General features: G+C 38.9%; 1 protein-coding gene across 1 annotated transcript in view; it reads left to right on the forward strand.

Moving 5' to 3' along the window:
• LOC126349094 (uncharacterized) overlaps positions 1 to 13,706 on the forward strand; it is a 932,931-nt gene that overhangs the window by 669,227 nt on the left and 249,998 nt on the right. The window contains exon 7 of the mRNA XM_050002408.1: positions 10,195 to 10,294. Coding sequence (XP_049858365.1) covers positions 10,195 to 10,294 — 100 coding nt within the window. The remainder of the gene's footprint in view (positions 1 to 10,194; positions 10,295 to 13,706) is intronic.

The following is a 13,706-nucleotide window of genomic DNA, read 5'->3' on the forward strand; positions in this document are numbered from 1 at the left end:
AACGGGCTGGCTATAGTAAAAAATCAAAAGTGAAGCTATCAGAACTGGTTCAGTGCTGAAGTTCTTTTGGTCACGTAGCAGTGTTACGGGTGTTCCATATACATAACGTGAGAGCAGAGCTACTTCTTTGGCAAGATAATATGAAGTCGAACCTTAACTCAAGCAAAGTCTCTCACAGACAAAAGGATTTATCGCTGAGACATGGATTAGGTTATGACGCCCATTAACTTCGTGCCACGGCTAACCTTAGTTCTTTCCGCCTAGTTTCTATTCCCTTTGCAGTTGAATAAACTAAAAGGTGTTTTGTATTGATACGAAATCATTTTGTACTTTTACTTTCATACTACTCAAGCAACTTTTCTTTGTACGGGTTATGGTACTTCGTACTATTATTGACCTTTACTGTCTTACTGTATTTGTGTATTGAGCGAAGTAAAAGTGACTCTCAGTATTCCTATATGCGTCTTCCCATTCTTTATTGTTTTCATACGTATACGAGATATACAATGGAAGCAGCAGAAATGGAGGAGTAGGCAGAAATACAGTGTGTGTTAACCCTCGTCGTAGTAACAGTCTTATCTCGTACCCTGTTGTATTTTCGAATATATCGCATAATGGTGAGAAGTTCACTATGTTCCGCTAGAAAACATTGTCTAGCATATAAATTTGCTTTGTCCTATTGTATTTATGTTCTTATATTTGATTGTAACCAAACATAAAACATGGAGGAACTCAAAATATGCTCGTGTGGGTTAGCACTTTTGTCCTCCAACCCTATCAATTATTTTGAGGTTTACATCAAGTCGTGTTGCTTCAAATATATCAACCGTATCTCGAGAGAACATCGTCAACTCTATTACCTTTACTGAGTGCGTGCTTATTATATCGTAAAGATAAAATGGAATTACTCCAGAAGGTTGCTCCACCGCCTGATGCAAGTCTTTCTAGTTGACAACAAATCCGCAGACATGCGTGTCGATGACGGCGTGATGAAATGATGAGGAGACACCAACACCCAATCCCTGAGAGAAAGAATCGTCTGACTTGGCAGCAAGTCGAACCCTGGGACCTTAGATCTTGAGGAATGCCACCAGCCACTAGATTCCAATCTGTGAAGATGTTTATATAGGGTGCAAAGCCCATAAGTCCAGATATTTTTGTTGGTTATTGAGAATAGTGTACTGAACAACATTTCATCTGTATTTACGTCGTTAGAGACTAATAATTATTACTATTTCAAGTCGTATGTTTTTAGGTTGGTAAGTATGTCGAAGTATGTGCGGCTTGATCAAGCCATTAATATATAGTTTCCCCTGAGTAGCAGGTCAGAAGTTGTAGGGTTAATACCTGGCTGCAGGACATTTAGTCTATACTGACAGGCATAGTCTACTTAATGCTGTAATTACGACCATGCAGAAAACATAAAGTTAGTGACATGTTTGTGGGTAGACAAACAAAAAGAAACATATTGCTGTATGTACGTATGAAGGTACCACACATAAAAACATTTGCACTTATACCAGTTACAACCTGTGTATTGATTCTATATACGTCGAGATAAAACCGTGTAATGGACAAACCCAGATATAGATCTGTGTTTTAAGATGTCTCTCATACAATTGAGCTACCTGAACATGCTTCAGTAATCAACTGATAGCCTCAACTTCCTACCGGACCTTCACGAGTCCTTCGTAACTGAACTGACACTCTCACACGATCCTGTTGTTGTAACAAATCCAAAAAAAAAAAAAAAAAAAATGTAGCTACACCAGTAAAAAGATATTAAATCAATTACTGTGCTGACGTCTTTAGTGAGTCAAATTGTTTCCTATATCCAATCTCTTGAAGCTAATAGTTTCACAGCTGTTTAGGTTCTGAATTTTACTCGTAGATTAATATTAATGGACTGGTAGATCTTCTGTGGTAAAGACACTGATTTAGTTTCGTACAGCAGCTTCTTTAGGGGGTATGTCTGTACACTATGTACCGAAGATATAGGAGTTTTCGAAAATAGCTCGACAGGTTCTCGTACGCTGTGCTGTGGCCTCCGCTTTACGTATCCCTGCGTTCACTGCAGAAGGCGCTCCAGCGGCGCGCGCATAAACCTCGGTGGAACTGTAGCCCTTTGTGCTTGTCTTTGGCGCTCATGTATCACGGCGAGGGGCAGCAAGTCGCGGTGGCGAATATTTCCGCCTTCAGAAAGGCGGGGCCGTCGCCTCGGTATTACCATATCCGTAATGTGACTCACGTGCAGACGCTGCCCGCCCGTTAATGTCGGCCGGAATTAATGTAAACCGTCAAGAAAGGGCTGTACCGGAATACATTAGGGCCCGGCCGCAGGGGGCGCAACCCTCCGCTCCCGAAACAATCGCGACGCGCTTCCCAGTCTGCAATCAATCAGCCGCCACGCCACGCACGTTGCCGACCGCGCCTTGCTCCTGCTGGACGCCGACTTACCAATCTACCATCTTCCCATTACCTCCCCACATTCTTCTTTACGTTGTGCTGGCATCCCAAAATGACTGTTTAATCGTCTGAAAATTTCATCTCATCGTCTGAGACTGTCTGTGTAGGGCTGAATGCGCAGGGGACAGATTTGATTCGAATCTCGCTGTAAGAAATAGCTTGTTGAGATGAGGAAGATTTCGTCTTATTGGGTTCGCTACAGCAAAAGACTTTATTGTGAAAGATAACCTATTCTGGCTCTAATGTGAGATAGCAGATCCATGTATTCTGTCAAAATGGTCCAAAAACTATCCCTATAATAGCTTAAAAAGAAGAACACCAACATGAGGACTTAGTAAGTTGTCAGTTGCTGCTGTAACAACCATTTTTTTCAAGAGATGTCTAAGTGTCAGCCCTTAAGTACTCACTTCGACAATAATTGGTATCAGTTTCAAATTACTCGATGGTTTCGTACAAGCCACAAGTTTACTTAGTTTCACGGCAATTGGAGGAAATTTGGAGTTATGGAACTGCGTCATGGGTTGCGATGTGTTCAGAACAGCACATTCCACTTATTTAATTTTCCAAATTACGGAAGAAGCAAACTTGCTTCCAATTGGTTAAATTGGCTCTGAGGTCATTAGTCCCCTAGAAACTAGAACCACTTAAACCCAACTAACCTAAGGGTATCACACACATCCATTCCAGAGGCAGGATTCGAAAATGCGACCGTAGCGGTTGCGCGGTTCCAGACTGAAGCGCCTAGAACTTCTCGGCCACAACGGCCGGCAAACTTGTATCCCGATGTAGTTAAATTTGTACTAGAGGTTGGCCGATGTTTGACGAGTGTACGATGTGTCATCCAAATTTATAAGCCATGAATTTCATTGGTTCTATATGAAGATATCAGATAGTTTGGAAACTCGTGGGAACTGACGCAAGAGGTAAAAAGAGTTGTCCACGACTGAGTGGTGAATATGATGGTAAAAATTTCCACTACATTAATCCCAGTGTTGAGTTTGAGTCTGCATACCTTCACATTATCCAGCATACTCGATGGTCACAGTTCACATTATGGAACCGAGGTAAAGGGAAGAATCCAGTAAGGAATAGTTTATTTTCATCTCAAGAAAATGGACTGGTTACAATTTCTTCGTGATATGTAAATACACCATGTGATCAGAAGTATCAGGACGACACCTGGCTTAAAATGACTTACAAATTTGTGGCGCCCTCCGTCGGTAAAGCTGCAATTCAATGTGGTGTTGACCATCCTTAGCCTTGATGACAGCCTCCACTCTCGCAGGCATACGTTCAGTCAGGTGCTAAGGTTTCTTGGGGAATGGCAAACCACTCTTCATGGAGTGCTGCACTGGGGAGAGGTGACGATGTCGGTCGGTGAGGCCTGTCACATTGTCTGTGTTCCAAAACATCACAAAGGTGTTGTATAAGATTCATGTCAGGACTCTGTGCAAGCCAGTCCATTACAGGGGTGTTATTGTCGCGTAACCACTCCGCCATAGGCCCTGTTTTTTGAAAGGTGCTCGAGGTTGTTGAAAGATGCAATCGCCATCCCCGGCTTGCTCTTCAACATAGGGAAGAAATAAGGTTCTTAAAACATGAATGCAGGCCTGTGATGTGATAGTGCCACGCCAGACAAGGGGTGCAAGCTGCCTCCATAAAAAACACGACCTCACCATAACACCACCGACTCCGAATTTTACTGTTGGCATTACATACGCTGGCAGATGACGTGCACCGGGCGTTCGCCATACCTTCGCCCTGCCATCGGATCGTCACATTATGTATCGTGATTCCTCACTCCACACAACATTTTTGCCCTGTTCAATCGTCCACCAAGCGACGCGCACTTTGGCATTTACCGGCGTGATGTGTGGCTTCCGAGCAGCCGCTCGATCATGAAATCTAAGTTTTCTCATCTCCGGCCTAACTATCATAGTACTTGGAGTCGATCCTGATGCAGTTTGGAATTCCTTTGTGATGGTTTGGATGGATGTCTGCCTATTACACATTACGACTCTCTTCAACTGTCGCTGGTCTCTGTCAGTCAACAGACGAGGTCGGCCTGTACGCTTTTGTGCTGTACGCGCCCCTTCACGTAGGGGTGTTTAGCAATGTGTAGATCTCGCGTGCAGACGTATGACGCAAGTGACACCCAATTACCTGACCGCCTTCGAAGTCCACGAGACCCGCGGAGCGCTCCACTCTCACGATGCCCAGTGAATACTGAGGTTGCTGATTTGAAGTATCTGGTATTAGGTGGCAGCACAATGCACCTAATATGAAAAACGTATGTTTTTGGGGATGTCAGGGTACTTTTCATCTCATAGTGTACGTCACGATAATCTCTTGTTCGTCAGCAGGCAGCATTCTTCGCTACTTCCGAACTTATTCGATCATATGGGAAGAAAATGAAAATTGGGTGGCGTCTTATAAGTATCTGACATGTAAGGAATGTTATTATTGGTGTTTGAGGGCGGCGATCTATGTTTACTTGCTTATGTAAGTAATTCTGGCGATTTTTCATTAGTTATTAAGAAGCTCCATATTGCAAAATGGCAGACCCATGAGTGCAGCAATCTGGTTGTTATTTTAAGACAAATGGAGCCAAACAACTGTCGTGTGAGAATGTGACATGACAAAGGAGATTGAACACATGTGGAGAATACTCGTCCATAGCCTTACGTACGGGCTCACCATACCTGCACTGGCACAGAATGCATACAGTTCTTTACTCTGACAAAATCAATTCTTTACTCTGACAAAGCTAGACGGAACACACAAGTTCCATCAGTTCGGAGCAAAACTCGAAGGTTTTGCGTTGTCAGGATTTCTGTTTCCTTTGAAAATATGTTTGCTAGGTAGGTATTCAACTTGGTAGTCATGGTCGAAGGGGGGGGGGGGGGGGGGTTCGTACGTTAGATAATCTGATATCATTTGACGTCAATCCTACCTCTCTCACCTGATTCGAAAAAAAAAAAATGGTTCAAATTGCTCTGAGCACTATGGGACTCAACTGCTGTGGTCATTAGTCCCCTAGAACTTAGAACTACTTAAACCTAACTAACCTAAGGACATCACACACATCCATGCCCGAGGCAGGATTCGAACCTGCGACCGTAGCAGTCACACGGTTCCGGACTGCGCGCCTAGAACCGCGAGACCACCGCGGCCGGCTAGACCTGATTCGAGCCTCATTTATGTGTCAGTGAGTGTTAGAGGTAGTACGGTGTGATGGAGGTGACATGGAAGTAGTTGTCGGTCATCCATAACATACCATACGGTGCACGTGCAACAATTGCTCGTGTGCTCGTTGACGGGTTCTCTTCAACATGATGTTCCGTGGAGCACAACAGTCATACCTGTTGACGGTGAAAACGCCTCTTTCTTGAAGCCCTTGCGTGATCGTGGCAAAAAGAATATACTATGGTGTCAAACGTAGTGCATTAAGCTCTTTATAAAGGCGACAAGTAACTTTCCCATTACCGTGGGTATGGTCATTCACAAGGATCGTGTCAGTATATTCTGCGAACGTTTATCCAACCATATAGCTCTAACGCTCACAGACACCTGAATGAGGCTGGAATCAGGTCAGAAATTTGTCTTGAAAGTTACGTATTCAGAACTTCTAAGCGCAGTCAATCACGTTATGCCCCTTCTCTTTCCTTAGTATATTTGTGTACGTATCAGAAGATGTGGTAAATTGCTCAAAGTCATCCCAGAGAGCAGCCAGTCACGGTTTCGACATTCCATGTGACGGTGAATTGTTGGCCAGAGCGGGGACGACGATACTTCCTCGGCTTGGCTCGGCTCCTTGCGGCGGTCTGCTCGCTCCCCAGAGCCGGGCCGCGGGGCGGCGCCTTTGTTGTGCTCAGGGCTGGGCCAGCCCCGGGCCGGAGGAAACTATCGATTAGCGCGACACCCTCCTCGGGCTGGCCGGGCTAGGAGCTGCTCAAGATGGCCGCCTCCGTCCCTGCCGGCGGTTCGGCCCTTGCAGACAAGATTCCCGTTCGCATCCCATCTGCTATTTTGACTACACACTTCTGCAATCGGACCTCAAATTTTCCTCTCGCATCTCTTATTAGTCGGTACCTACTGAAGAAAAGATAGAACCGATGGGAGAAAAATAGCCTGAAAAAAATACGGAGCGAAACTCGAAAATTTGGCGATTGTCGATCGTGGACCTCCCGCCCCGTGTGACTGGGCCATTCGTCCCGGCGGCGCGCGACGCGCGTCTGATCATAAAAACAAACGCGGCCGCTCATAAAAAGGCGCCGCGAGCCGCAGCGCCGCGTGTAGGCGGCGCGCCGAACTAACAGCTCGGCCCTTGCAACGCGCACGCCCGACGGATCGGAAAGAGAGGCGTGAGCCCGCCAAATTCTTTCAACTCGCCTTTAACTGTAGACATCATTTACAGACATTCTACCACGTTTTCTGGGGAGCCATAGATCTACTGCCCACTCGAACTGCATCACTACACTACTAAAGTCTCATTAATTCCACGAAATAATCCTGTTTTCAACGGGTGCAAGCTTTAACTGATAAATTATCAGTATTTTCATCGTATTAATAGTGCCAAAAAGCAATAATATTCTTCCAATAGAGTAGTAAACATTACCGATAATGGGTGGGTTATCGAGAACAGATACAGAAGAAATCCAGGATCTGTAACTTAATTTGTTACACATTTCTTTTCTCTCTAAAGCATAAACATACACCAATTAAGCAACCACTGACCATTTGCGCATTCAAAAGATTACAGATTTTTTTCGAAAGAAGGCAACGTCACTTACACTCATCACACTAACTGTGATAATGTATAACTCATGGTATGAGCTACTAAAGCGTAATTAAAACCAGTGATACCTGATTGAGTGACTGGAGGTTAAAAGCTGTTAACCTTGTGTGTGTTCTGTATTTCCTTAGTGCTCTTTATTTTAATGAAATTAAGAAACAAAGAACGAATTTTGGTAATACATAAGATATTTGTAACAAATCCGAATGCTGTTCCGATAAAAAATTTAACGTCCCTTCATTTATTGTATTAGTTTTGCGTTTAAAAAAAATTCAGGGGTCTCTTGGGGAGGGTATTTACTATAACAAATGTAAAAGTAGCTTTTAAATTGTCGTTGAGACCAATATTAAACGTAAAGAGTCTCTGACGCAATGATAGATTGGTATATGTAAGATAAAGTACATAACAGAGTTACAGTGAGGGGCGAAGGTTGTTCATTTTGCAATATCTACAAACAAACAACATTTTGAGACTTTAAATGGGTCACGTATATGTATTACATATTTAAATATCTAATAATAAGCTTCCAAAAGCTTTCGAATAGTCTTACATCTTCTACAATCGGGAATAATAAGTAAAACACTCATCTGACATCAATATTTCATTTGAGCTAAACGAAATGTTATGCGTTTTATTTCTTATCTATTGCACTATCATGATATGGTATGATATACCAAGCACTGAGAAGACGAACTAGTATTCTAACTTCGTGGTTGTGGATAAGCAGACCAGATTTTTTTCTCGCTAACGAAAACTTGATGCAACATGTGTTTGGGTTTTATTGTAAACGATCATATAATTCGTTGACGAGTCGTTGAGGAACTTAGTATCCCTATTTTACAGTATGATTTTCGAATGATGTCATGCATTTCATCAGCAACACTGATATACTCAGAAGATTCTATAACTAACTGTTTCATACCTGCTGTAACATTTCAGAAACGTGAAAATATTACTGAAGGAATACATGAATCAAAATTTTCTGCTAAGCATCATGCTTACTTGTAGCTCGGACGATAAATAAGCATTTTTCTCTATTGTCGTAAGGATAGTGTCCACTAAATGCACTGTGTTGGATCAGAAAGTGGATGCCCTCTTTACTCTGAACAACACTGAAATAAATAACTTCCTTTGGTTCCACGACTTCGAAAAAGGCGTACTTAGTACTTTAACTTCAGTTAGATGATTGGAACTCTGAATGAAACATTACTACAGTAATGCAAATAAAATGATTTACTATAAATTATGTACTGCTGAAGTTAGCTAGTTGCTGCATCTGTTACTATAATTACAGCATAAATGTGAACCACATCCCATTAGTCATTCAAGCAATGTGCCAAAAGGAAATAATAGATTTTTGTGATATTTCTCTTGTCAAATCGGTAAAAATTCTGTGATAAGTATCGAAACCAATGGTTACACATTTGTAACTTGATATGCATTTTATAATTTCACTATTCATTTAATTGTATGACTAATAGGTAAGTGTTTAATTTAACGATTTTTCCTTGATTATTATGCGAGCCTATAAAAGAAAACACAGCAGTGTTTTAAAAATACCACAATATTATGCAGTCATACTTTTATTCTCTTTCAGGTACTTCTTATTCAGTTTTGTGCTAATTTTCCTGTTCAAGCAAGAAATTAGTTGTCATAATGATAACATTTAGGACATTTGTGTAATAAGTGAGGTAATAAAATAACAAGAAATCGTTGGCCTTTAGTACAGGGTGTTGTTTTAGATTTCACTTGGTGTTTCCTACTCTCGCCTTTCCTAAAAAAAAAATCAGGTCAGTTCCCATTCAATTTACTTTTAAATTAAATTCATGCATTCTCTTTGAACGGGTGAGTGGATTAAATGCCTACTGGGAAAAAAATCATCACTCCATATTAATGAGATTATTACTTCTTAGCACTTTTCAATCTTTATCAGAACTAGAATTTAACATCTATAATTAATTTCTTCAATACTTCACGTTCTTATTGTGTTAAGCAAAACGCCACTCGTACTTATAACAATGCCTTTAGTCTTGTCTACGCTTTTGCACAACGGAGATTGTAGCATATTATTTTGAAGACACATGCGTTTAATTGGGATTCATCAGTTATTCATAAATTAATTTCATTATGTTGATTTCCTCGTTTTAACATTTAATCACAAGTTTCATGGCATCAAAAATTATTTTTTGTAGTTCTCTGTACAAATTTATTATTGAATATAAAAATGGAAACTTTAAATTTTTGAAAAATGTCTACAAAAATGTGGACGATTTTCCTAAAGCATTTAGAGGAACACATCTTATTTTTATTTATTTTTTTCATTTTCGTAGTCTCTGAACTCATATTTTTATATCAATCAGTACATGAGAGTTCTTCAAGAATTATCAGTGACAAAATGACAAAATGGAGAAAAATATTTTTGGAACGTATTAAGACTTTAGCACTTTGTTATCGTACTGTACGTAAGTGTACATATTAGAAATAAGGTTCACGCTCGTGGACGTAATTAGTCCTTTAGTAACAAATGTACTACCTCATCTTATAAACATACTTCAATACGCACATACTTGCTACAAGTGCATGTATAAAATGACACACTATATGTTTCAAACTACTGCTCAGACACGCTTAATGATACTATAAAAGTAGCTTCCGTTTAAACACAGCTTCAGATAATTATAAAATAACATTATTCTTCCATATTTAGGTATAAAATTAAAATTATTTTGCTACCTGATATTTTTTCATGAACACTAAAACTACAGTTAATATAATAAAAGTTCTTCTATTGTGGTTCAGAACATTATCATAAATAGATCCAAAGTGCAGCATGAAATCTTCTTTGATCATATATTGTACAATGGATATCATTAATACTGTGGGAGGGAAGTGCTTCGTTCTGACCTGTGATTTAATTGCTTTTATTTTTACAGGCGATCAGCAGCACGAAACTGTCTTCAGGATTGTCTGGCTACTACGTTGTGCATCTTGCGACTAACGATCTACACCCCAGTCAGTATGGAGTTTCTGAACGTAAGTACTGCAGCTTGAGATATGTTTTGGAATCGTACTGACTAGAATAAATTAAAGATAATCTACATTATGTCACTTACAAGGTATTCCTGTACTTAGTAACTAAATGCTCAGCCATTCAGATCATTTTAAGTAGTATACTAGTGGTAGAAGAAATCGTTAAAATCAAAGCACCAAGTCAGTAATTACATTTAGACTCTGATCAACAAATTTTGAACCGGTGCATCCATTATGCTAGTATAATTTTTCATTCTTTTTCTGCCCTTAGTTTAACGTAGTGTTTTCCATCTTAAAACAGCAGTGACTTTTTTCGAAATTAACTACAGCCATTTTCGAATTTATGAACGGCTTAATTTTTGTGAAGAAGAAGAAATTTTCAGTAAATGATGTCCTCAACGTAACGTTGGGTGCGTGTAAGTTAATTCTGAATGTAATAATTGCTAATGCTACACTAATGGGAACAATTTATGATGTGCATAGTTGACTATTAAGTATAATATAAACGAGACTTTAGACCAGTTATTTCTGGAAAATGTTAACTGATCTTTGACGAAAATCTAACTGTAAATTAGAAAAAGTGTTATTTCTATGAAAATACTAAACATTTATTTGTCCATGTGATAGAATATATTCGACCAACGTTTAAAGGAAATTATCATATTCGCTACCTGGAAAACTGGAAACACTACTGAGAATCTCCATTCGAGATGTGTTAAGTTTTATACAGTTAATTTATTATTGATGAAGATAAAAGTGAATGTGGCACAACCTGATGACATCAAATATTCTATTAACATCTGTATAGTCCTATCTGCGTTTAAATATTATGAAATTAAATCCCTAACAGTGTATTTCGTCGAAGTTATTGAGAAGCAGCAAACGCAAAAGACTTAAACAACATAGTTTTCTTATGTTTCGGTACTAAGAGCAGCTATATTTCATGTTGTAAAGACAATACTTTTCGGTCCTGTATCACGGTATTACAGTAATGATTAAAAAGGACCATGAACTGTTCACGAGATCTTTCTGCTTTCTTCTGCGAGCAAATTTTAGTCACAGCGCATCAAAGACCATCCAATGCAGGACAGTGTAATACGCTGATAGAGTTATATCGACTATGTATCTAACATAGAAGGTATGTCGATTACATCCATTACGGATTATATTTTTGAGGGCTGTGTTAATCCTCAGTTTCTCAAGGACTAGTTTGATTACATCGTCTGTTGCGTTTTCCAGTGCACCACATGCTGGTAACAACTAGGTCCACTGATACTTCTATTAAGAACTGTATGCTACGAAAATTATTTCCTATTACTGCATGTTCTTGTACTTGAATTTAACCAAGGTATGATGTGCAGTAACTCTTGTGGGTTAGTAACTAATTCCGCCAAACCCTGCCACTGGTCAGAATTATTTCTAGGTAAAAAAAGTATTGGCTGCATTAGATTTAGATTCCATTTGTTGACATGGCAGTAGATTTAGTCATTGTTGTGGATACAATTAACTGTTCAGTTGCGTCTCACGGTATTGCTGTCTCGATTTAAAAGAGCGTTAACATAATTCAGTATGAACTTCTTACAGAGGAACCTATAAGCACAACGTGAGGTGAAACTTACTAAAACGCAAATGATCCTAATACATCATGAAAGATTCTATTACAGGAGTTTTGTATTTTCCTTTCACGTGTTGCTCGTTGTAATACAGAAATCACCTGAACTGAGCAGCTGAATGTCATGACAAACATTTAATTTGAAAAGAAAATAGATTTCGTAGCTACCTATTTATAAAATGCAACAGAAGATTTTTTGCACAGAGAATTTGGAGTCTACTATTGCCATTCTTTGACTTATAACTTGCCTTACAACGTGATTCACATGTAGTAGTTCCAAACGCTTTATTTCGTAGTACGTGTCCATGAAAAAACAAAAAATTCTGCGTCAGTCATAGTGTTTTATTTCATTCATTACGCGTTTCGTTGGTTAACTATCATCATAATGCGGAATGCGTCTTGTTAGTGGTAAGTACTAGTGATTTTGCGTAGCCATATGCGGCCAAGAGGCTGTGTTGAGATTTTCACTTCCGATAACTGAGCAAATTAACCTCAAAACATAGGAATGTAATACAGCATATAGTTTTTATAATACCAGTTTCGATACTCCTTGAATATTCTGCAGAAGTCCTTTTTTCTGTGGTGCACTTGACCATCGAATATACAAACTCGTAATATTTCAAAAGAACTTCATATTGAGCTTTTCAAACTCAAATTTGTAATTTGTCTCATAAAGTAACTGTAGTATTTTTTAAAATTCTAACTAAGCCATAGTGCATTAGTAAAACCTTAATGTCTAAACACTAGTTCGTATAACGTTTTTCTCATTTGTCACACCTTTTTTACTTTCATTTTCTTTTTCTTATAACTTCTTACTTGTTAGTCATTTGTTATAAATTTATCTGAGATATTCTAACTAGTTTCCACGTACGATGTTCATATCTCTATGTCGTAACCTCTCCCGCCCATGAGAGATCCCTATAACTTATGCTGACAGCGTAAATAACCTAATCAATATGAAAAACACTAATATTTTGATATAATAAAAACAGTCACAGGAAGTACTTAAAGTAGACTAAAAATGAAAGTATTATCGTTTGCGTTTCGTGCATCTCTGACTCAAACGCGTTTCGATTTCACCTTTGATATATTCACGCCAGAAATGTGAAAGTCTTCCGTGTGATCCACAGTCTCTGCCTTATATTTCTCGTTCTAAACTTACGATCGTCAATGGATATGGTCCACACACAGTGTACAAATAAAGCGAGAAATGTTGAATCTTATCGAAATTAATTTTAATTAGCATAATTTTAGAAATTTGTCCATTCTGTATTTTGACGTCGTTATTATTATAAATTTTCTTTCATGGGCGTTTGTCTTGTTAAAAATAAATGAACTATATATTATATTAGTTTACAAATTGCTGAACGAAATTTTGCAGAAGAAGTTGATAATTTTAAGCCTATATATTATATTAGTTTACAAATTGATGAGCTAAATTTTGCAGAAGAAATTGAAAATTTTAAGCCTGCAGGGAAGTATACATCAAGCTTACATTTATTAGATAACTGAAATACAGCACGTTCAAAAAATCTTGCATACCGAGATAATGGCATATAATATAATCATTTTCTAGATTTAGAAGCGTAGCTTACCGCTCCTGTTTAAAACAATTTTTTTCTCGTTGTGGTATTCCTTCAAATAGCTATCAAGCTTACGTCTCGAAGGATGCATTATTTATAAAAATGTCAAGCCGAGGGCTATCATCTACATGTTACGTAAGTATAAAGTACTCTGGTAGTTTTATAACTGGTTTCAAGACAGACATTCCCCTTTTCCTATTGCAGACCTTGACACTACATT

This window comes from Schistocerca gregaria, chromosome 1 (genome assembly GCF_023897955.1).
Source record: "Schistocerca gregaria isolate iqSchGreg1 chromosome 1, iqSchGreg1.2, whole genome shotgun sequence".
NCBI classification, from domain to species: Eukaryota; Metazoa; Arthropoda; class Insecta; order Orthoptera; family Acrididae; genus Schistocerca; species Schistocerca gregaria.